The following is a 20,062-nucleotide window of genomic DNA, read 5'->3' as shown; positions in this document are numbered from 1 at the left end:
TGGTATGCCATTGGGTTGGATCCTGACACGGCCTGTGCGCATTTGGGGAAGAAACAGTCGACGCCAATTGGTGGAGTCATATCAGTACAGGCCGTCGTAAAAAGTTGTGGTCTTCGATTAGCAAGCTCGGCGCTGCAAGGTACGCGGAATGTTGAGATCAGGCTAAATGGAAGTCCGTTGGTTACGGCTGAATTATCCGGCGAACTCCCGCAGTGTCTGGAGTTGAATGTTCATATTGTCTCGTTCTATACTTTCCCTGGACTACCATAATCTTACGCGGCGGTGCGCTTAGGCGCTCATCGTTGTAGTTTTCCAACTCCATTGAAAACACCGGCCTCCTCTAATTCTTTCTCAGAAATCTTTGGCATGGGGCTGACGGCATCTGCACGTTTGAGTGCACTTTCGATGCTGCCCCAGAAGTCATCGAGATTAACGCCTCTAGGTATACGACAGCCACCTTGCCCGGTCGGTAGCTTGGTGACCTTTGTTCTACCAAGTTCACCAACCTTTGACTTGTCTGTCGAGTGAAGGCCTTCCGTGACTATATCCACTTGAAAGCGTTCGCCACCCTTGTCGTCGAATATGCTAGGATTATAGGCGGCCGCTACGGCGAGAGGATCATGTAACGGCGGTCCTTCGGTTATAGAGAACACCTCGGCGTACGTGCCAGCGAAGAAGGACATGATCTGGGTGAACAAGGCCCGCATAGCTGAGGGTGTGTAGTCACTCTTCGAGACTGACTGATCCCATATCTCGTCTCCATATAGTTGTGTTTGGCGGACTTTCTTCGTACCGAGGACTTGATGCGTCAGGTCGAGAGGTATAAGCGTCGTCTTTGATTTGAGAACGGGGTGCGAGAAGATGAAGTGGGATGCTTCGGGGTCACACTGTTGTTGTCAGCATTCTCTAAGCATGCGAATGATCGATGTCTTTACGTAGATCTGTGGGAGTTGTTAGCCGTGCCGGGCAACATCATGCATGTAGATTGCAGCATACGTTGAACTCAGCATAAGGTGTCCAATTGCCAAATCGTTCACCTTCTCCTTGAACTGTGCCCATTGGCGCATCCGTGAAGCCACCACCGACTGCACCTCCCATTATACTGAGGCCTTTGAGATGAGCCGCTAGATCTGTGTACTTCTGGAATAGCAGACCAATGTTGGTCAAGGTGCCCGTAGAGACCAACCAGGCGGTATTCTGGGGTGTAGCAATGAGCGCTCGGTACATGGCTTCGAGGTGGTCGACATCGGTAGCTGCTGGTTCGACGGGCTTGGGGAGCAGCGTCACGCCGTCTAGGCCGGACTCGCCTGTTCATGTCAGCGCATACCCATGGGGACTGGATGAGGTCTTACATGCCATGAATGTCAGCGGCGTGTACGGCATCGCGTATGATTGGCTTCGCAGCGCCCGAGTAGACCTTCACGTCGCGTCTTCCGATTGCCTCGAGGATTGCCCTGGTGTTGTACGTCGTTTGGTCGAGCGCAGCATTGCCGTGGACGGTGCTCACACCAAGCAGCTCGACTCTCGGGTCGTGTGCGCAGAGAAGGAGGGCGTAGGCATCCTGGGGTGGGATGAGCAGCGTGTGGGGAAGAGCTTATCGGAGACTCACATCATGCCCAGTATCCTTCCTTGGTCAGCACTACAAATAAGGAAAGCGCGAACGGATACACACGCAGTCGAGCCAGATCGGGGTCTTGGAAGAAGGGTTGCTCATAGTTCTATATGAGTCTACCAGTTGTGTGTCTATTTAGATGCAGCTTCAACTGCAGATACGTACCACATGCACTGTATGCACATGCAGGGTTGCAGGCGGGATGCTTGGTGGGGTTGCTGCACCGTTACTGGCCGAGGACCCAGGAACGCGCATCTCTAATTACGCCCATTCTCGTCGATGCTCGACTCTCGTTCTAAAGACTGTGTTCACCGACGCGTCGAACAAGCGAGCGACGGCAGAAGGAACGTGTTAAGCTCGTGCTTTGAGCACGTTTCGATTGGCCGGCAACACTGGCGCCGTCAGCCCTGCATCAGCAAAGTCCAAATCCAAGTCTTGCACCGTTACAAGCACACGTACACAACACATCTCCTCAACATCACCGTCCAACACTTGGCCTTGTTTCCTTCGGTCGCTACGCATTCGTTCTATAATCTGCGCTGCAGGCAAACCTTTTCGATCCTCTTGATGAGGACTTGTACGCTGTGAAGCTTAGCTACTGCAAGGGTCATTCTTATCCGCGATACGCAGCATTGATAGTCCAGAAGGGGCTTTGAAATGGACCTCTTTCGGCGTCATAAAGGCCACCATGAGGTCAAGACAGATCAATACTGGGCACTTGGGTACTACTTTGAAAGCCTGAACGACGAGCAGAAACATCAACGCCGGGAATATCTGGAATGGTATGGATTCGTCGCACAATGGTCCGTCCTGGTCATATTTGCGCTCTTTCAGATTGGCTTCGCCTTTTCGTGGGTGATGAAAACCGGGTTGAAGATTGATCAGCCCAAATCACCGTCATTCACCAAACGGCCAAAGGACAGGCTCGGATGGCTGCGAAGCATACAGACCGGATGTAGCAGGATGTGCTGGTGGATGCGAAAGGATGTCATTCGGGGCTGGAACTGGGGCACAAGAGGAGAATGGATCGGAGCCAGCGTCTGGACAGTGTGGTTGCTGTATCTTTGCATTGCTCACACCGGGAACGGTATGGACTGAAGATCTCCGACGTTCGCGTCTACTACTGACAATATGTAGACTACCTCCATCTCACCAAGCGTTTCGGACAAGTTGGCGCGTCGCAGCTACCAATTCACTACTTACTGGCAGTGCGAGCACCATGGAGTCCTGTGCAATGGCTGACACGGCTTTCCCACGAGCAAATCAAGGCCTCGCATCAGATCCTGGGACGCATCACATTCCTGCTTTTCCTAATGCATACGGCCCTGTATTTGAACTTCTTTGTTCTATCAGGGTTTCTAGCAAAGCGCATTAAGGACTGGGACGTCATTTGGGGCCTTGTGAGCATCATCCTCTTCACCACCATCTCCACGACTGCCCTCGGATTCATACGCCGCAAGAACTATCGAGTGTTCTACATCTCTCATATCGCTATTGCAAATTTCATCGTCGTGCCCCTGTATCTGCACGTATCTCATATCCGCATCTACGTGTATGAGATTCTTGCGGTAGAGGCATTACATGTCATTTCCCGAGCTGTATGTCTGAAGATGTACCAAGGTACTCTCAGACTTCTGCCAGGCACCAATCTCGTCCAGGTCCGCATCCCGCTGCCGGCAGAAAGCGCCGCGCTTACTTGGAAGCCTGGCCAGCATGTGTACCTCAGCAGACCGCATATCAGGGGGAAAGCTCCTACGTGGTACGACCAATGGCTTATGACGAATAAGACGAACCCCTTCACGGTTGCTTCCCTCCCGTCAAAAGACAAGGAACTACTTCTCATTGCAAGAACGCTCAACGGCAACACCAAGTATCTGGGAGAACTGGCGCGCTCTTTGTCACAGGGGGGAAGCAATGTGCCCATGCTACCTACAGCTGGTGGTGACATTCCCATCCTGCCTTTCTCCCTCGAAGGACCATACGGAGCCTCCAACCGACTACCTGATTTATCAGACTTTGACAAAATACTTTTGGTAGCTGGCGGGGTTGGTGCAACGTTCATCATGCCCATCTATCGCAGCATCATCGACTTGCACGACCCCACACCTGCAGGTACCCAGATCCGGTGCATTTGGGCGGTTCAGAAGCTGGCTGAAACGCAGTGGGCATTCCCTGCAAGTTCCGCACCCAATGACGAGCACGAAGATGACGCAGCGGCCGATGCGAACGAGGGTGGTTTATTGCAAGGGCCGCAGATTGTCGAGGTCTACGTTACACGACCTTCGGGACCCAACCTGCAAGTCGACGCGAGCGCGGCTGGCGTGTTCGCTATTGACGACGACGAGGACGGGGAGGGGATTGAGATGCAAGAGAACGAGCAGCTGCTGAGCATGGAGGAGCAGATGGAGAAGCCGCGAAAGGGGATGCTTGTCAGAAGCGGAAGGCCGGATCTAAGTAACGTTGTCGATGAGGTGTTTAGCAAGGGTATGAAAACGGCGGTAATCTGCTGCGGGCCGAAGAGGCTGACGGACGATCTCAAGAGAAGCGTTGAGATTTGGGTTAAGAAGGGACACGACGTGTTTTGGTACGACGAGACGTTCGGCTGGTGATGGACAAGTTCATAGCAGGCGCATTTATGAGATCTGAGCTGCTCATCAGCCTTGCTCCTGCCGTCAACCCGGCAGTTGGGTATTGACAGTGGGTCGCATCGATCAAGCCTCTTCCCGCAAACCGGGATCTCCAACTTACACCACAATCTTCTCGTGCGAAGGTTTGGACATTCGATGAATACCTCGGGCTAGCCGTTAGATCGAATTCTAAACCGCTGACCGCCTCTGGACCACGCCCGATCTCCATGACGGCGGACTGTGGGCCGTTGCCGGAGGCTATCTTGTCAGGAACGGGAAAGGCGCAGGGAGACGGAAGCTTGTCAAGACAGTTGTGCACTGTTCAGGCTGTGTGCATAACAGGGAAACAATCAAACTGGGTTCATGGGTGCCTGCGAGTGTTTACCCGGCGCGTGGTGTCTGCTGTAGGTGTTTGGGAGTCGGCGATGGAGACGTCGTCAAACAGCAAAAAGACTCTGCATGTCTAGAATCGCGAACTACATGCAGGTACTCAGTGCTTTTTGCATGCGCGTGTAGCAAGGCCATCTGCGTTTAAGGAGTTGGACCCATGATGTAGCCATTCCTCTTTGGCCGCGGCGCAGATTAGACGAGGCCCGAGCGGGCTGCAGCCAAGGGCGAATCACCATCTTCCCCAGCAAGGCGAGCAACGCTCCCAAATCCTCCTCTCAAGGGCTCCTGCATCCCGTCGCGACTCTCTCACGAATCATTGTCACTGCCGTGGCTGGACTCATCGTGCGCGGCGGCGTTTCCGATCGCTAATATTTGCTTGTCTCTCGTTGTAATTCTCCTTCACTTCCCTTCTGATCGCACGCGCCAGCACCACACCCTCACCAGACAGGGAAGTTGCTTGCACGCGCATGCAAACCACCCCTCACAACTTCCGACCAGCGTCCCCACACCGACGTCTTGCCTCCTTCTCGCCCATGGCATTGTTTTTATAGCTACAGCGTTATAATAGGGACCTTGCTACCGTGAGGCTACTTGTACACCGCAGTCTGCCAGCGGCCGCGGTCTCTGCCCGGCATCGCCCCTTCTCCGCCCTCGACACTCCTGGTTGCGTCGTCACCCGACGTCGACTGTCTCGTACGCCTACGCCGCTGTTCTCGACCGCCTCATAGTCTCCGGCACGTCATCGGTTGGTCCCCAGCCACCTCGCAGCCCCGTCCATGGCTACTTTCGCGTCATCCCGCCATACGCCAGCTTCACTCCAGCAACTCACGCCCCCCAGTAGTTCCCACGGCGCAGGAGGATCGTGGGACTTTGCCGTGCCTGTGAACGATTCGGTACGTACCAAGTTTAGTCTCTGTAAAGCTGCGTCATCTGGGTCCGGCACGACTCCGCTGGGACACTAGGTGCACTACTGCGGCCCTCCCCATGGCGCATCTGACCGCCAAGTTCGCCCACTCACAGTGCAATTTCAAGGCCTGCCTACAGTGATGTCAATGTGCGAGTAGTAGCGTGCTGACCATTGTGCAGAGACAGTCATACGACCAGGAGCCCTACATGTCTGAATACGGTGCTCCCGCCCACGGTTCTCGACAGCCCCTCACTTCGCAAGCCAACGGATTCGTCAAGCCCGTACGCTCGCCCACGTGGGACTCACAGGACCAGAACCGCCCACAGTTGGTCCCTGACCGCATGAACGAACTGCATAAGAAGAAAAGTGGAGACATGATTGCCAGCAATGTCGACCAGGACAGTGTGTTGGAGTACTACAAGAGCCACACCACCAACAAAAAGGGCCCCGTTTCCGTCAAGGGAAAGCCCAAGAAGAAGACGACCAAGCCCGGTGCAACAGAGCCCGAGTATGACGCAAACCACTGGATACACCGAGACAAGCTTAAGGAGATTGAGACTCGGGAACTAGAGGAGGCAGGCTTCAGGGTGGGACGGTCGAGCAGGTCGAACAGTCGCTCGCAAAGCGCCACGCGACGTGCGCGAGACCGGACAAACTCTGCATCCACGGACCACACGCAGAACGGCGAAGAGCGAACCGAGCCCCGCAAACGCATATCCACGATACCAGCTGAAGATGAGGATGCGACAGAGGAATACCATGCTTGGAGCCCTGGGGCCGACGGCACAACTGAGTTCCAACCATCTTCTCAGCGAACAAACCACACTGTGAGGCCTAGTACGTCTCGCATTCCTCTGCCCAAGACGAGCGGTATACCTGTGCCTGCTTCAATGGCAGAACGTGATGCGCCGCTGCCAAGGTCTAGAGGCAACAGTGGAAACTGGAACGGTGACGCGATCGCTACCATGGGTGCACGCGTACGGAGCGGCAGTGTAGGCAGCCAAGCATTGCTCGATGATGTCGACGACGGTCGGCAGACGACGCCTCCATATGGCAGCCACAGGCGCAATACCTCTACTGGCAGCTGGAGTCCGCCTAAATCGCCCCAGAAGTCACCTATGAAAGCCAAGACGCCTGGCAAAACGAACGCTACTGGAGCACGCAAAGCCAGTGCCCAGAAGACACAGCCTCGGTCCCGGGTAACCTCCAACAACTCGCCTCCAAACCGTCCCCGTACCAGTGGCGGGTCTACCAATACTAGGCCTACCACTAGCCACCGACCAGAAGGTGAGGCTCCATGGATAGCGTCCATGTATAAGCCCGATCCGCGTCTGCCTCCAGACCAGCAGATTATCCCAACCCATGCCAAGCGGATGCAGCAAGAACAATGGGAGAACCAAGGGAGGGTTGGTTCCATGTATGACAAAGACTTCCGGTTGTTGAACGACGACGACATGGGGGATAAGCGACTCTCACAGCTCGCCAACCTTGACCCCATCGCCATCGAGAAAGCCCGAGAGGCTGAGACCTGGCCACTTCCCAGCCCGACAAAGCCGGACTCACCCGCATCGCTTGAGAAGGTTGACACAAACACCGCCAAATCCCCGGTCAACGAAGGCGGCTACAGCCTGACACCGAAAATACCTCAAGGTGCCGAGCGTGCTCCTTCGCCAAAGCTGGCTCCTCCTATCGCCCCGGCCGAGCCAAAGCCTGAGGTGACTCGCCTGCCGGAGCCGAAGGAGGAGCTCAAGGAGAAGAAGGGCTGCTGCTGCATCGTCATGTAGCTTTCATTGCTTTATATACCCATTTCATTCCTTACTTACACCAACTGCGTTCAAAGACAGGTTTCCTTCATTGTACGGCGTTACTGGAGCACAGTCTTTGGCTTGGTGGCTACATTCCTCTCTACATTCAACTCGTTACACGCCTGGGCTGATAGCGTTCAGCGATCATTCTCGTGTTACCACTTGCTATCTTTCTAAACCCTCCGTACAGTCTGTGCGTCTGGCGTTTGTATTCATTTATCTGACTTGGGATACTTTTACATCCATGAGCATATCCGATCGGCCGACCGCCCGTATTTCCTTAGTTTATCGTATACAGAGATGGGACATACATGTCCATGGCTAGCAATGGCCTCAGTAGGAGGATGAGAAATGTTTGGAGGAGACATGGCTACGGCAGGTCCAAGCAGCAGCGATGGAACTGTGTCGTGGTAGTAGAATGTACAGACATACAATGATATCAATTGTTCGAAACTGTGAATGTGCTCAACCTCTTTCAGTGAATTATCATCTCGGTGGGAGAGTGACGTAGCCTCGCTTCTGATGTGGATGAGGGAACGCTTTGTGGTAAATTGAACGCCTACAAAGGCCATTTGCTCAATAGCCTTCACTGTACCTAAGTGAAGTGATTGCACCTTCTGTAATGTACCTAATTTCGAGAATCACTCCTTTGTAGACAGTAAGCAACATGACTTTCACCATGTTCTGGTGCTGCTGGAAGTGCTGGTTAGCTTGTCCGTGCGCTAGCATCTCTTCAGGCTAGCGTCTCCACAGAGTGCGAAATTCGAGCCGCTGCAGAACTTCGAACTTCCTTATCACCACAACCAACTCTCTTCGAGGAAAGTCGACAGATAGAAATCATCAATCATGGTATGTGGAATTTTGTCCCAGCTGCGATCTGAGCTGTCCGTGGCGCAACGAGAATGGCACAGCGCTCAGCACCGCAACCCCGCGCTTTACACTCCCAGAACATCACTGACGTCGCCAACAGTCGGACGGAGAAGACGATACCAAATCCCAAGTCAGCGCGGCCGCCGAGGTCGAGGTCTCTGCCGATGCATCCGGTGGCAAGGGCCAGATGAGCGTCCTTGAGGCTCTCAAGGGTGTCCTCAAGCTCTCCCTCATCCACGACGGACTTGCCCGTGGTCTGCGCGAGGCCTCCAAGGCCCTCGACCGTCGTGAGGCGCACATGTGCGTTCTCAACGAGGCCTGCGAGGAGGAGGCATACAAGAAGCTCGTCGTTGCCCTGTGCTCCGAGCACAAGATCCCCCTCATCAAGGTTCCCGATGGCAAGCAGCTCGGCGAGTGGGCCGGTCTCTGTACGTTTTATCCCGTGGTGGAGTGCTGAAGATTGAAAAACTTTGCGCGCGATACCATCCACTGTCAAGATTGAACAACGACTAACAACATCTACAGGCCAGATCGACCGTGAGGGTAACCCCCGCAAGGTCGTCAACTGCTCTTGCGTCGTCGTCAAGGACTGGGGTGAGGAGTCCCAGGAGCGCAGCATCCTCCTCAACTACTTCCAGACCGAGCAGTAAACGTGCCTCACCCGCGAGCACGATGCCCATCAACACACGAACTGTCTCGCACAATCCACCTTCCGCTGCATCGATTCGGTCGCACGTCGGCATGACACGGAGTTTGGGAGGGATGGAAGGGCGGATATAGGGTTCACGATGTGATGGGTTGCATGGATTTAGACAGGTCATCAGGCCATGATACCAAATGAGAAAGGATTGAATGAACGTCAAACTTGCATCAGCTTGTCCAGATGCTACGTGAATGTGCTGCTGTCAATGCGAGATGGTTTGAAGCGGGATGATCATGCAGAGAATGAGGTTTCACATTTTGACCGGTGTGAGACTACATCGATACTATTTCTTAACAACTTCTTCGTGTGCAGCTACATCTAAACGCATGAGCCTGCAAAACGCTCCTCACCACCTTCTCACGCCATCTTCGTCACCTTGTTTTTTGTTGACAGAATAACCCGATCCACTATAGACACCTCACATATCTTTCTCGATTTGGCGAAGACTCTGACCCCGTGAAAGCTCCATCTCGAACGGGCTCTCCTAAAATTACGCTTTATGTCACTTGAGATCTCATCCCAACATGTCATCTCAATATGTCAAACAGAAATCAGGAAACATCACAATTCAAAATCCGCTACATCCCAATGATAATTCTATATTCTTGCCAACACTCCCTCACTCTACATATATATTGCGATCTGTCGGACAATGCTGATCCCTTGCCACATGCTATGCAAACGCTTCAAAAAAAGGTACAGGAGGTAGATAGATCTAAACCTTCACAAACTAAGCAAACTCAAACAGACGCTGCTTAGACGTCGCGAACGGTACGACGAGGAATCTCCGTCTCTACCATTTCCAAGCCGCTCAAACTGGGGTACCGCTTGCTGAAGGTGTCGACGTCGAAGTCGTCACCACCGTCGCGGGCCATGGGCGGCAGTGGCTTCTCTTTAGTTCCTGGGGTTAATTTCACGGGTGATGCTTGGCCGGAAGCTACTGAGCCGCCGGTCTGCAGATTCTTGGGCTTGGGAGCCCGAGGAGGGGGGCCCGAGGGGTTGCGCACGTTGATTGTGGGCGGTGCGGAGGCGGAAGGTGTTGGTGGAGGCATGTTTGGCCGAATCGAAGACGGCTTCGCGTACGAGAGATCTTGAGGTTGTTGTGAAGAGACGCTTATGGGCTTACGAGCAATGGCAGGTGGCTGCCTTGCTCCGCTTTGGTCTTGGGGCCGCATGGGCAGTGGCTTTCCGGTATCGGTGTACTTGCCGTATCCCTCAGCTGTGCGGTTGGAAGCTGCGGGCTTGCTGCTTTCATCGAGCAGGTTCTTGACGCGGTTTTGGATGGACGAAGCTTTCGATGGACCACCTTTGGGCTTTCCTTGCCCTTGCGAAGCGACGCGTTGCTTGTACTCTGCAGCAGCAGCTTCAACGCGGCGCTCTTCTTCAGCCAACTGTCTCTTCTCAAGTTCTCTTCGAACTTCTGGTGATAAATCTTGCGTTTCATCGATCTGGCTGCGGTCGTCGTCACTCAAACCACCAGTAACTTCGGAGCCGGCAATGGGAGTCAACCCGCCCTTGGAATCGATGAGCTGGTCGGTTGGTGTCATGGGCGGCTGATCGCGTTCGTGCTCAGGCGTCTTCGTGGACTCAAAGCGACGGAAGGCATCACCAAATCTTCCCTTGACGATGTTCGTGATGCTACCGCGTTTTCCGTGTTTGCCTTGTTGGCTACTTCGGGAGCTACTACGGCGGTGTTTGTGACCATGCTCATCCTGTTCGATGGAGCGGAGGAAATCAACGCTTGACCTGACGTTCTTCTCTTCAGGTTCAGAGTCATCGATTGCGTTTGCAGTGACGCGGCGTTGTAGTGATGGAGCGTCAAAGTTACGACCAGGTGTCATTTCTCGATCACGTAGATAGTCAAGGTTTGACTCCACATGCATGCTAGCAGGGCGTGCATTTGAGTTTGCAGATCTCGACCGATCAATGGCGGAGCCTAGATCCATATTGGAGGGACGCTGGCTTTCTAAGGAAGGTCTAGATGAAGCCGGGGATTGAGGGATGCTGAGTTGAGATTTGGATCTCGACTCAAAAGAGGGTCGTGCTGGCAAAGCGAATTCGGGTCTTAGTGACGGACTGCTCAAGGGACTCCTCGGGCGAGGTTCTGACGCCTGTTGACTCAAAGCACGGTTGTGGTGCGATGACAGAGGTACCTTCCAGATGGGCCGGTTGTTGACATCGGGGAGTTTCTGCTGGGCTGGAACGGGAGATGCTCGTGGGGATGTCTGTACGCCAGTAGAGACCATGCCGACGCGCTGTGGGATAGGCGACTGTATGCTTGCGTTGTCATTGCGCGGACTGTCTTTGGCTTCGTAGGGCTGCGGTTTTCTAAGAGAGGTGGTCCTGGACACACCCGTGGAGGACACTGCGGTCGAGGGCTTTACCCCAGGTGCTGAGTCGACCTTGGAGAGCGGCGGTGACGCAAAAGCCTCATCGGCAAGCGCATCTGTCACCCGCTTGGTAAGGGCTGGGTCGGAAGTTGTTGGCGCTTCACCAAACTCAAACTTCTGGCCTCGATCATGCAGTAAAGAAAATTCATCCAGAGATGGGAAGCGTGAGGCCAGCTCATCAGCCGCAGCTCGTCTGACCTGAACATCCTGCGAGTCTAGTGCAGCAAATGGGTCGGATGTTGTCCCTCTCATAGGCGACGGACTTGGCCTTGCTGCCGCTGGAGGTGGCTGGGCTGGACCTGTGGGCCTGCCTCTTCTCATTGGTGTAATGTCTGGTACTTGCTGTACCTGCACTGTAGGTGCCACCCTTTGCAGACCCACGACAGGAGGCGGCGAAGAGACCTGAGGCTCGGTAGGGGGAAGTTCCTGGTTCCGGCGGGCTTCTGACTGAGTTCTGCCAGAGTAGATCTGGCTGGTCTTAGCATGGGGCCGTGAAGCCAATATGTCAAACATACGTCTTTGATAGGAATGGGACGGTGTCGCATCGAACAGACTTCGGCGACCACCTGGTAGATGTTGGGTCTGTGTTGTGGGTTCTCTCGCAGCATCGAGCCTGTTCCTAATCAGCATTCGTCCATGACCTAGTCTTGCTGCGCATACCTATGAGCTTCTTTATCCTGTCTGAGAACTGGGGGTACGCTGGGTACTTGAACGTGGCGTTCAGAATAGCCATTTGCCCGACCTCTTCGAAGGGTGTAGTATAGTAGCACAGCTTGTACAAAAGTACACCCAGCGCCCAGATGTCGCTCTTCTCGTCTATTGGCTGCTTGCGGTATACGTCGATCATTTCCGGACTGCGATACTGTAGTGTAGTGTGCCGTTGCACATCGTCCTCGATCAGCCTCCCTTCGGCGGCAGTTGTGGCGGCGGGTCTCGGGGGTGCGGTGGATCCGAAATCGCAGAGTTTGTATATCTTGTTGCCTCCCACGGTGGTAATGAGGACGTTTTCGACCTTGAGATCGCGATGGAGGAGCGGCGGCTTGAGGTAGTGCATGGTAGCAACGCCCTCGACGACGTCTGAGAAGATGTGCAGAATCTCAGGCTCGGTCAATCTATGCTGGAGCCTGGTGTTCATGAAGTCGATCAAGCCGCCTCCTGAGCAAAACTCCATGAGCAGGAAGACTTCATAGCCTCCTGTCTTCAGCTGCGAAGCATGCGAGTCCATGTAGGTGACGATCTTGCTGTGGCCTTTGAGCTTCTTCATGGTCTCGACCTCGGTCCTCATGTTCGCCAGTGCATCTTTGTCCGCACAAGCTACCCTCTTCAAGACAGCAGTCTCGGGGGTCCCATTATCGGACTTGGGCACGCGGACGAGGTAGACGTGCGCGAAACCCCCCTCGGAGAGGTACTTCTCGATGGTGACACGGTGGTTGCCGACCTGGACCTTGGTGCCGGGCGCAAAGGTGCCCGGAGGAGCATTGGAGACGGCGATGGGCGCGGGAGCGCGGTATGCGGCCTGCTGGGCCATGGGATGGGCGGCCGAGGGCGCATAGCGAGCGGTGGACATGTTGGGCGGTGAGAGAGCCTGCTGCGGTGCAGGACAACGACGAGGCTATATTTTGCGCATCGAAAAGACGACAGACAGGGCGGGGGTGCTTCTCGGACGCGAGACAGGGGGACGGGTGGTGAGGTGGAGTGAAGGTGGCATGCCTGGCGATGCTTGTGATGGTACCGTAGGAAACGGACCCTTGCATCCACGAGCGCATGGACGAAGCCACACCAACGTCACAATGTATCTTTAGACCGCGACGCCTCGGGCATGCACGCCGGGCGTGGACGTGTCTATTTACTCTCTCTGCTCCTCAGACAACTATTTCAGTATCACGGACTCGAGGAAGCTGTAGTCCGGGCATGTAGCGCCAAGCTGGGGCACTTTATTCGGTAGAGTACGTGGTTTCTCTCCCGACGTGTTCATTGGGCACAGCTTGATGTTCGCAGCCAGGTCAACCTACCACCAAGACGTTTCGTGCAACATTACGATTTCTGAACGCATGCGAGCTGGTTGGTTGCTTTGGTCAATACATTCGTCCACGGACTGGCTTAGTGTAACATGCTCCAGAAGGTAGCAGATGTTGACTACGCTGCGTAGTCTGATATGAGTGTACAGCAGGAGGTACAGCAAAGGTACTAGGTAGACTATCAGATATCCCAGCCCCATAATTCCTTCTTCGACAACTTCACAGATCGAGCGGTTAGTAGAGAGGGCGATGTGAAAAGTCCAAGACAACGGCCCTGTCGATCTTTAGATCTCCAGATGGGTGTACCATGGATGCAACAACTCGAACATGTACCGAGAGATCTAGATGCACATGCAGACGCAGACGGCAGGTTCCTGACTGACGCGGCCCATGTCATTGCGAAGTTGCTTTTGTTGTAAACCCCGGATGAGGGGTCCTTGTGTTCAAACACGCAAGTGAGCAGGCAGAGTCAAGACGGTCAGTGACGGTGAAGGAGCCCCAGTTCGATGATGGCAGGCATAGGCGCGGGGTCGCGGCTTCCACAACAGTCTGCCGTACAACCTGCAGTCATGGCAACATTGGACTTACTGCACACGACGCGACTTGGACGCGGCTGTGTCATATGACGATGGCGGGGGAAGAAGACTTAGGCGTGGACGGTGCTAGAGCACATGACGCCGTGGTAGGGTGCAGGTCGGGGGTGAGGGCGGCCGTGATGCCGACAGCAAACATGGCAAAGCGTTGACCCTGCAGTGTAAGCGCGGTGGAGGAGGAACAGAGGGATCGTCGTGTGGGAGAGCACTGAGGCGGACGAGGACGTCGTGTTTGGACGGGCGGCGAGCTGAGTTGCAGGGAAGGACCTTGGCGGGATGCGACGATGGGCAGCGACCCACCCATGACTGCCCAGACGACTTGACCCTTCCCTCTCTACCTCCGCACTGTCGTGTCGTGTGTTGTCGCCTCGCCCGTACCTATTTAGGAGCGTCAAGATAGTCGCCTCCTCCGCTCTCGTTTCCACACCGCACTGTTGTTGTTGTATTTGTAGAGTAAGCGGGCTGCCCCATACACCCGCCAGCCGCCGCGTATACCAGCACACCGATTGTGCCCTTTAGACGCTGTTCCACGCCCACCGCAATCACGCCTGCCCGTCTATATAAACCGAACCCCCGCGACTCCTGACACACCCGGTACCATGGCCGAAAACCCACGACTCGCCCGCGTCCGACAAGGCACCACGGCGCGCTCACGACGGCCCCAGAGAGACGCCAGCACCTCGCGCTCCGACTCTTCCGCCTCGACCTCGCCCGAGCGCGGCTACGACGATGAAGACAAGGACTCCATCATGCTGCAGTCCAACGACTCGCTCTCATCGCTCGCGCCGTCAGTATCGCCCGACTCGGACGAGGAGGCTCGCCGGCGGGCCATCGAAGAGCAGAACCGCATCTCGCCCGTCTCCCGCCTACCCGCCGAGCTCATGATCGCCGTCTTCGCAAAACTCTCCTCGCCCGCCGACCTCAAGAACTGCATGCTCGTGTCTAAGACATGGGCTGGGAACAGTGTCGGTCTGCTCTGGCATCGTCCCTCAACGAACAAATGGTCGAATGTCAAGAGCGTCATAAAGACGGTCCAGACGGTCAACAGCTTCTTCGACTATAGCAGTCTGATCAAGCGTCTGAACCTATCTGCTTTGGGCGGTGAAGTCAGTGACGGGACGCTGAAACCGCTTTCAAGTTGCAAGCGTGTTGAGCGCTTAACGCTGACCAACTGCTCACGACTGTCCGACTTTAGTCTGGAGGCCATGCTCGAGGAAAACCGCTACATTCTCGCCCTGGATGTCACCAACGTCGAGTCCATCACCGACAAGTCAATGCTCGCTCTGGCCAAACACGCAGTCCGCCTGCAGGGCCTCAACATCACAAACTGCAAGAAGATCACGGACGATTCGCTCGAGGAAGTTGCCAAGAACTGCAGACATCTGAAGCGCCTCAAGCTGAACGGATGCTCGCAACTCAGCGACCGGAGCATCATCGCATTTGCCAGGAACTGCCGCTACATCCTCGAAATAGATCTCCACGACTGCAAGAACCTCGACGATGCCTCCATCACTACGCTCATCACAGAAGGCCCCAACCTCCGCGAGCTACGATTAGCCCACTGCGTCAAGATCACCGACCAGGCCTTCCTCCGTCTCCCAGCCGAGGCTACCTACGACTGCCTGCGTATACTAGATCTTACTGGTTGCGAAGAGCTACAAGATTCTGGCGTCCAGAAGATAGTCCACGCAGCTCCGCGACTGCGCAACCTGGTCCTCGCCAAATGTCGCAACATTACCGACAGAGCCGTCATGGCCATTACTCGTCTGGGCAAGAACCTCCACTACATACATCTGGGACATTGCGCCAACATCACAGATGTCGGTGTCGCGCAGCTGGTCAAGCTATGCAACCGCATACGGTACATCGATCTCGCATGTTGCATTGCTCTCACCGACGCCTCGGTCATGCAGCTCGCTGCTCTACCCAAGCTCAAGCGCATTGGCCTGGTCAAGTGTGCCGCCATAACGGACCGCAGCATACTCGCACTCGCCAAACCGAAGCAGATTGGCTCCAGCGGGCCCATCGCACCCAGCGTGCTCGAGAGAGTGCACCTCAGCTACTGCACCAACCTCTCCCTAGCCGTAAGTGCCCCACCCAAGACAATCCCGTGCCGTTATTGACATGAACAGGGCATCCATGCGCTTCTCAATAACTGCCCCCGCCTGACCCACCTCTCTCTCACTGGCGTCCAAGCTTTCCTTCGCGACGATCTTCTCGCCTTTTGCCGCGAGGCACCCCCCGAATTCAACGACCACCAGCGTGAAGTGTTCTGCGTCTTCAGCGGCGTTGGCGTACAACGTCTGCGCGTCTTCATGAACACCAACGGTGGGGACGACGTTGACAATGAGGACAACGCTTTCGACCTCAACGACGGCACCATGTACCACGAGGAAGACGATGGTGACAACATGGTCGTTGTCACCGCACAAGCGAACATAATGGCCATTGACGAAGAAGACGACTTCGGCAACGACGACAGTGAGATGGCAGGGCAAGATTAGGAAATCCGCGCATCGCTTGAGCATCGAAGGCGGTTAACTGGACAGCCGTCGAACGTTTTCCTGATTCTTTAGTGTCTGCATCGCACATTTTAACTGTTCGCAGTCGCTTTTTCAGCATTTATAGAGGTGTTTGGAGGTGTCAGACTTTTTGGCATCATTAGCGGCGCTATAGGATATCATCGTTTCTGTAAGGGTACAGAAACGAACAGTTGGTCTTGACAGGCCACACCTCGGTGGCGATTATACCCTTTTTGCGTTTCTTTAGCTTTTTCTTGGTACAATAGCGCGTATAGGGAAGACTTTGAGATCTCCAGACCAGGAGCATCACGGACAGACGGCCGCACAGCTTCTTAAAACTATATCTGTTTACTCCCCACTACTTTGGTGCACTCTGTATCTTGAACTGTGCTACTCTGTCACTTAGACATGAATCCTAAGCGGATATGCAAATACGAATCTTCTCTCACTTCATCAACCCACACATGCACCCACAGTCCGGCACGGGACACATGGCATGTCTAGCAAACCAATCCCTCGCATGATGACCATGAAACCCATGCGTACAATTCATACAAAACACCATCATCCTACCCTCCTTGTCCTCTCCTTTGAGCGTCTCGTACGCCCCCTGTTTACTCGGATCAGGCGAGCCCAACCACAGCATACATAGCGCACACCTCGGCATCTGCGCCGCACAATTCGGACAATGAAGTCCAGGTGTGCTAGCCGCAGATTTCTGTTGCAATGGTGCGGCAGGTTTCCCAGCACCGCCACCAAACGACAGCGAAGCCGTTGCACGATGCGTCGTCGTCGCGGTAGACGGCGCGTTATTCATGCCACCCGCCTGATGTGCAGTAGGAAGCAGCCTCTTCGTACTACTCCTCGGATCCTTCCTCAACGCAAGATTCTGCTGGCAGTTCAGACACCTGAGTGTCAAGCTCGGTTGACTGGGTTTATTCACACTCCTTCCCTCGCGCGTTACGCTGAGTAGATTGTGTTCTTTGACGTAGCGTGTGCGCTCGAGGAACGTGCGCCAGATCTGCTGTTGCTCGAGGTACATGTCTTTCCAGAGGGTCCAGCGCGGGTCTTGGATGTAGAGGGGGCAGGCGCGGGAGAGGATGAGGACGGCGTTTTGCAGGCCGGTGGTGGGGTGGTGCGAGATGTGCGTTTGGAGGAGGGACAGGGAGCGCGTTGTTAGGCCTGTGAGGAGGAGGGCGGAGATGTCGCCTTGGGCTGTCGCGGTTGTTGTTGTGGTGGTGAGGAAGGTGGTAAGGGAGGGGTCTGGTAGGTATTTCAGGGCGACGGCTACGCGGTCGGAGAGGGTGAGTTGGGGCATCGAGACTACGCTTGACCAATCGCCTGTGATGAAGTAGGTGAGGAGTGATTTAAGGTAGGCGTCGCTGGTCATGTCGGCCATCCAGGCGCAGGCTTCTCTTTGCTCGGCTGAGACCCCGGAGGAGGGCGAGGCGCAGGCTATAACGGCTGCGAGGCCGATGTCGTCTTGTGGGAGTCTCTTGCTCGTAAGACTTGCCCGGAGGAGGGTTAGTGCGATGTCCTTGTGTCCTTGGAAGACGGCGAGAACGATCGCTTTGTATATATCGCCTTCATCTATAAGTCGTTGACAGTTTTGCTCTACGCCGGCTTTCTCGAGGGGCCAGCCGCAGAGGCTGAGACACAGTTGCCTGTTCTCTGGATATTCTGTGTTCACGCCTTCGAAAATGGGGAATTCCATGGCCTCGACTATCTCTTTCACTGCATCGCTGAACATCTCTTGGCTTGTCTTTGTATCCGGATCGATGAGTCGCTCGTCGTACATTGTCAATTCATTTGCCCATATCGAGCTGACTCCCAGGTATTTGAGATCGAGGCCGTTGCCGACCATACCGTCTCCTGCGGCATGCGCATCCATGCGATCGATCAGCGTCCACACATCGACCAGCCAGGGATCGTTGTGGACGATAGCTTTGTTCTTGGCACAATCGAGCGAGTAGCCTTCCTGGACACGTCGTTTGGGCGCTTGGAGGACGCCTAGATAATCAGAGAGAGGAATCTTGAACTCAGGGAACGCAAGATCGAGAAGGTCCTCATGCATGTGATGGCTGGGGTGTTCTGTCGACAAAAGAGGTAGGCTTCGTTGGCTGTTGCTGAGGCTCAGTCTATCGATGCTGGCGGAGAGGTTGGGTTTGTGATCATGTTCGATATCGTACTTGTCGCCTAGTGCTCTGTTTTGTACCTGAATTAGATCCTCTGCTACCGTACCATATGGCGAAGTCGGCCTAGCGATGCAGGTGCGATCTTTGTATATCTCTTCCAGCGCGCTTACGTTGATCCGAGGTGGTATCGGTGGTACTCTGAGAATTTCGACTTCTCGATTTGAATGTAGAGCTAAAGCACATTGTCCACCGAGCGGGTTTCCAGTAGTCATAAAGTCGTATGCCACAACGCGCTCCTTTTCGTCGTGCCGATGCTGTTTGTCGTGTGAAGCGTAGCGCAAATGATGCGTGGCTTTGGTGTAGTATGGAGACGCCCATGCTCGAGCGAAGGGTGTATCCGCTGTCTCAGAAGGTTGATGAGAGTGCTGTGCTAATTCGATGATTTTGAATTCCCCAGTATTCGCAAGTACTCCGAATGTTCCTCGCTTGGTGCCAGAGTACCGAAGACTCCATATAGAAGCCGACTGTGAGTTATCCACAACTGGCTTGAACTCCAGGACGGCGCCTCCGCCCGCATTGTCGTTGGACGCTACTCGTTGTTTGACGAAGCGTGTGTCCCAAACAGTCACAGTTGGGTCTCCTGCCGTCCCCGCTGATAGAAAGTAGTTTTCGTCCAACGGGTCTATGGAGATGTTGTGCACCTGGCGTGTTTGGAATTGCGCAATGCCCGCTGTGCTAGAGTCTATGAAGAATGAGTAGGGGATGTTCACTGCTTTATGTGTGACCTACCTCTGAGATCGTAGATGCGCACGTATTGCCTGGAGACACCCGCGACGAGCATATCAGGCTGTCCATTGAAAAACTTGATGCTAGAGATGGCTTCTGAGCTCGCCAATTTCTTGTACGGTTCATCCTTGGCTGTGACTCGCGAGTCGTTCATATCGTAGATATTGAGACATACATCATTCCTGACTCTATCCAGCCCCGTAGCAAGTAGATTCTTAGCGCTGAAAGCGATAGAGTTGCATTTTCTTTGGTGTCGTATCGAAAACGAGTGGATGTAGTCGTGGTCGGGCTTGTCCGGATCTAATGTAACGATGGTAGCCTCTCCAGAGGCAGATCCGACAGCAACCACACTTGGATCCTTCTTGGACCAGTCGAAAGCCGTGTAATTTGGCAGCTTATCTCGGATGCATATCTGCTTATAGTTGACCTTGCTCTTACTAAACTCTTCGATTTGACACAGACGTAGCCTATTACCCGCGACATCGATGATCAGAAAGCGAGGGTTGTCTCGTGTCGAATGCGGCGACCATCTTATCGCAGCTTCCATCTCACTGGCTGACTATCGCGATCCCGCGATCCCGCGATGATGGAAGTTCAAGGTCCGAAAGCAGGATAAGGAAGCCTCATATATCAGTGAGAAATAGTCTGAAAGAACTCGGAGCGAATGATTTCGTGTGCATATTGGAGCACACTCGACTTTGCTA

The 20,062-nt window shown here is 54.5% G+C and overlaps 7 protein-coding genes across 7 annotated transcripts; 4 read left to right on the top strand and 3 right to left on the bottom strand.

Moving 5' to 3' along the window:
* Window positions 1-296: 296 nt before the first annotated feature.
* Window positions 297-1,714, bottom strand: J4E78_003388 (uncharacterized protein; the record flags this gene model as incomplete). Its single annotated transcript, XM_049364028.1, has 4 exons — window positions 297-887; window positions 997-1,307; window positions 1,357-1,561; window positions 1,673-1,714. The coding sequence occupies 4 exons, from the start codon at window positions 1,712-1,714 to the stop codon at window positions 297-299; spliced, it is 1,149 nt and encodes a 382-aa protein (XP_049224693.1).
* Window positions 1,715-2,269: 555 nt separating this feature from the next.
* On the top strand, window positions 2,270-4,221 carry J4E78_003387 (uncharacterized protein; the record flags this gene model as incomplete). Its single annotated transcript, XM_049364027.1, has 2 exons — window positions 2,270-2,699; window positions 2,750-4,221. The coding sequence occupies 2 exons, from the start codon at window positions 2,270-2,272 to the stop codon at window positions 4,219-4,221; spliced, it is 1,902 nt and encodes a 633-aa protein (XP_049224692.1).
* A 1,184-nt stretch (window positions 4,222-5,405) lies between these two features.
* J4E78_003386 (uncharacterized protein) lies at window positions 5,406-7,320 on the top strand (the record flags this gene model as incomplete). Its single annotated transcript, XM_049364026.1, has 2 exons — window positions 5,406-5,522; window positions 5,716-7,320. The coding sequence occupies 2 exons, from the start codon at window positions 5,406-5,408 to the stop codon at window positions 7,318-7,320; spliced, it is 1,722 nt and encodes a 573-aa protein (XP_049224691.1).
* Window positions 7,321-8,187: 867 nt separating this feature from the next.
* Window positions 8,188-8,861, top strand: RPS12 (40S ribosomal protein S12; the record flags this gene model as incomplete). The annotated part of the gene is made up of 3 exons (XM_049364025.1): window positions 8,188-8,190; window positions 8,312-8,639; window positions 8,737-8,861. The coding sequence occupies 3 exons, from the start codon at window positions 8,188-8,190 to the stop codon at window positions 8,859-8,861; spliced, it is 456 nt and encodes a 151-aa protein (XP_049224690.1).
* An 808-nt stretch (window positions 8,862-9,669) lies between these two features.
* Window positions 9,670-12,871, bottom strand: J4E78_003384 (uncharacterized protein; the record flags this gene model as incomplete). Its single annotated transcript, XM_049364024.1, has 3 exons — window positions 9,670-11,772; window positions 11,820-11,917; window positions 11,965-12,871. The coding sequence occupies 3 exons, from the start codon at window positions 12,869-12,871 to the stop codon at window positions 9,670-9,672; spliced, it is 3,108 nt and encodes a 1,035-aa protein (XP_049224689.1).
* Window positions 12,872-14,514: 1,643 nt separating this feature from the next.
* Window positions 14,515-16,419, top strand: J4E78_003383 (uncharacterized protein; the record flags this gene model as incomplete). Its single annotated transcript, XM_049364023.1, has 2 exons — window positions 14,515-15,999; window positions 16,048-16,419. 2 exons carry the CDS (start codon window positions 14,515-14,517, stop codon window positions 16,417-16,419), a joined length of 1,857 nt encoding a protein of 618 aa, XP_049224688.1.
* An 875-nt stretch (window positions 16,420-17,294) lies between these two features.
* J4E78_003382 (uncharacterized protein) lies at window positions 17,295-19,905 on the bottom strand (the record flags this gene model as incomplete). The annotated part of the gene is given in 3 exon segments (XM_049364022.1): window positions 17,295-17,366; window positions 17,381-19,314; window positions 19,362-19,905. The coding sequence occupies 3 exon segments, from the start codon at window positions 19,903-19,905 to the stop codon at window positions 17,295-17,297; spliced, it is 2,550 nt and encodes an 849-aa protein (XP_049224687.1).
* Window positions 19,906-20,062: the final 157 nt, after the last annotated feature.

This window comes from Alternaria triticimaculans (genome assembly GCF_023758025.1).
Source record: "Alternaria triticimaculans strain BMP 0046 chromosome Unknown scaffold_3, whole genome shotgun sequence".
In the NCBI taxonomy this organism is placed as follows: domain Eukaryota; kingdom Fungi; phylum Ascomycota; class Dothideomycetes; order Pleosporales; family Pleosporaceae; genus Alternaria; species Alternaria triticimaculans.
Note: the sequence above shows the minus strand (reverse complement) of the source record. Positions and strands in the feature narration are given on the sequence as shown.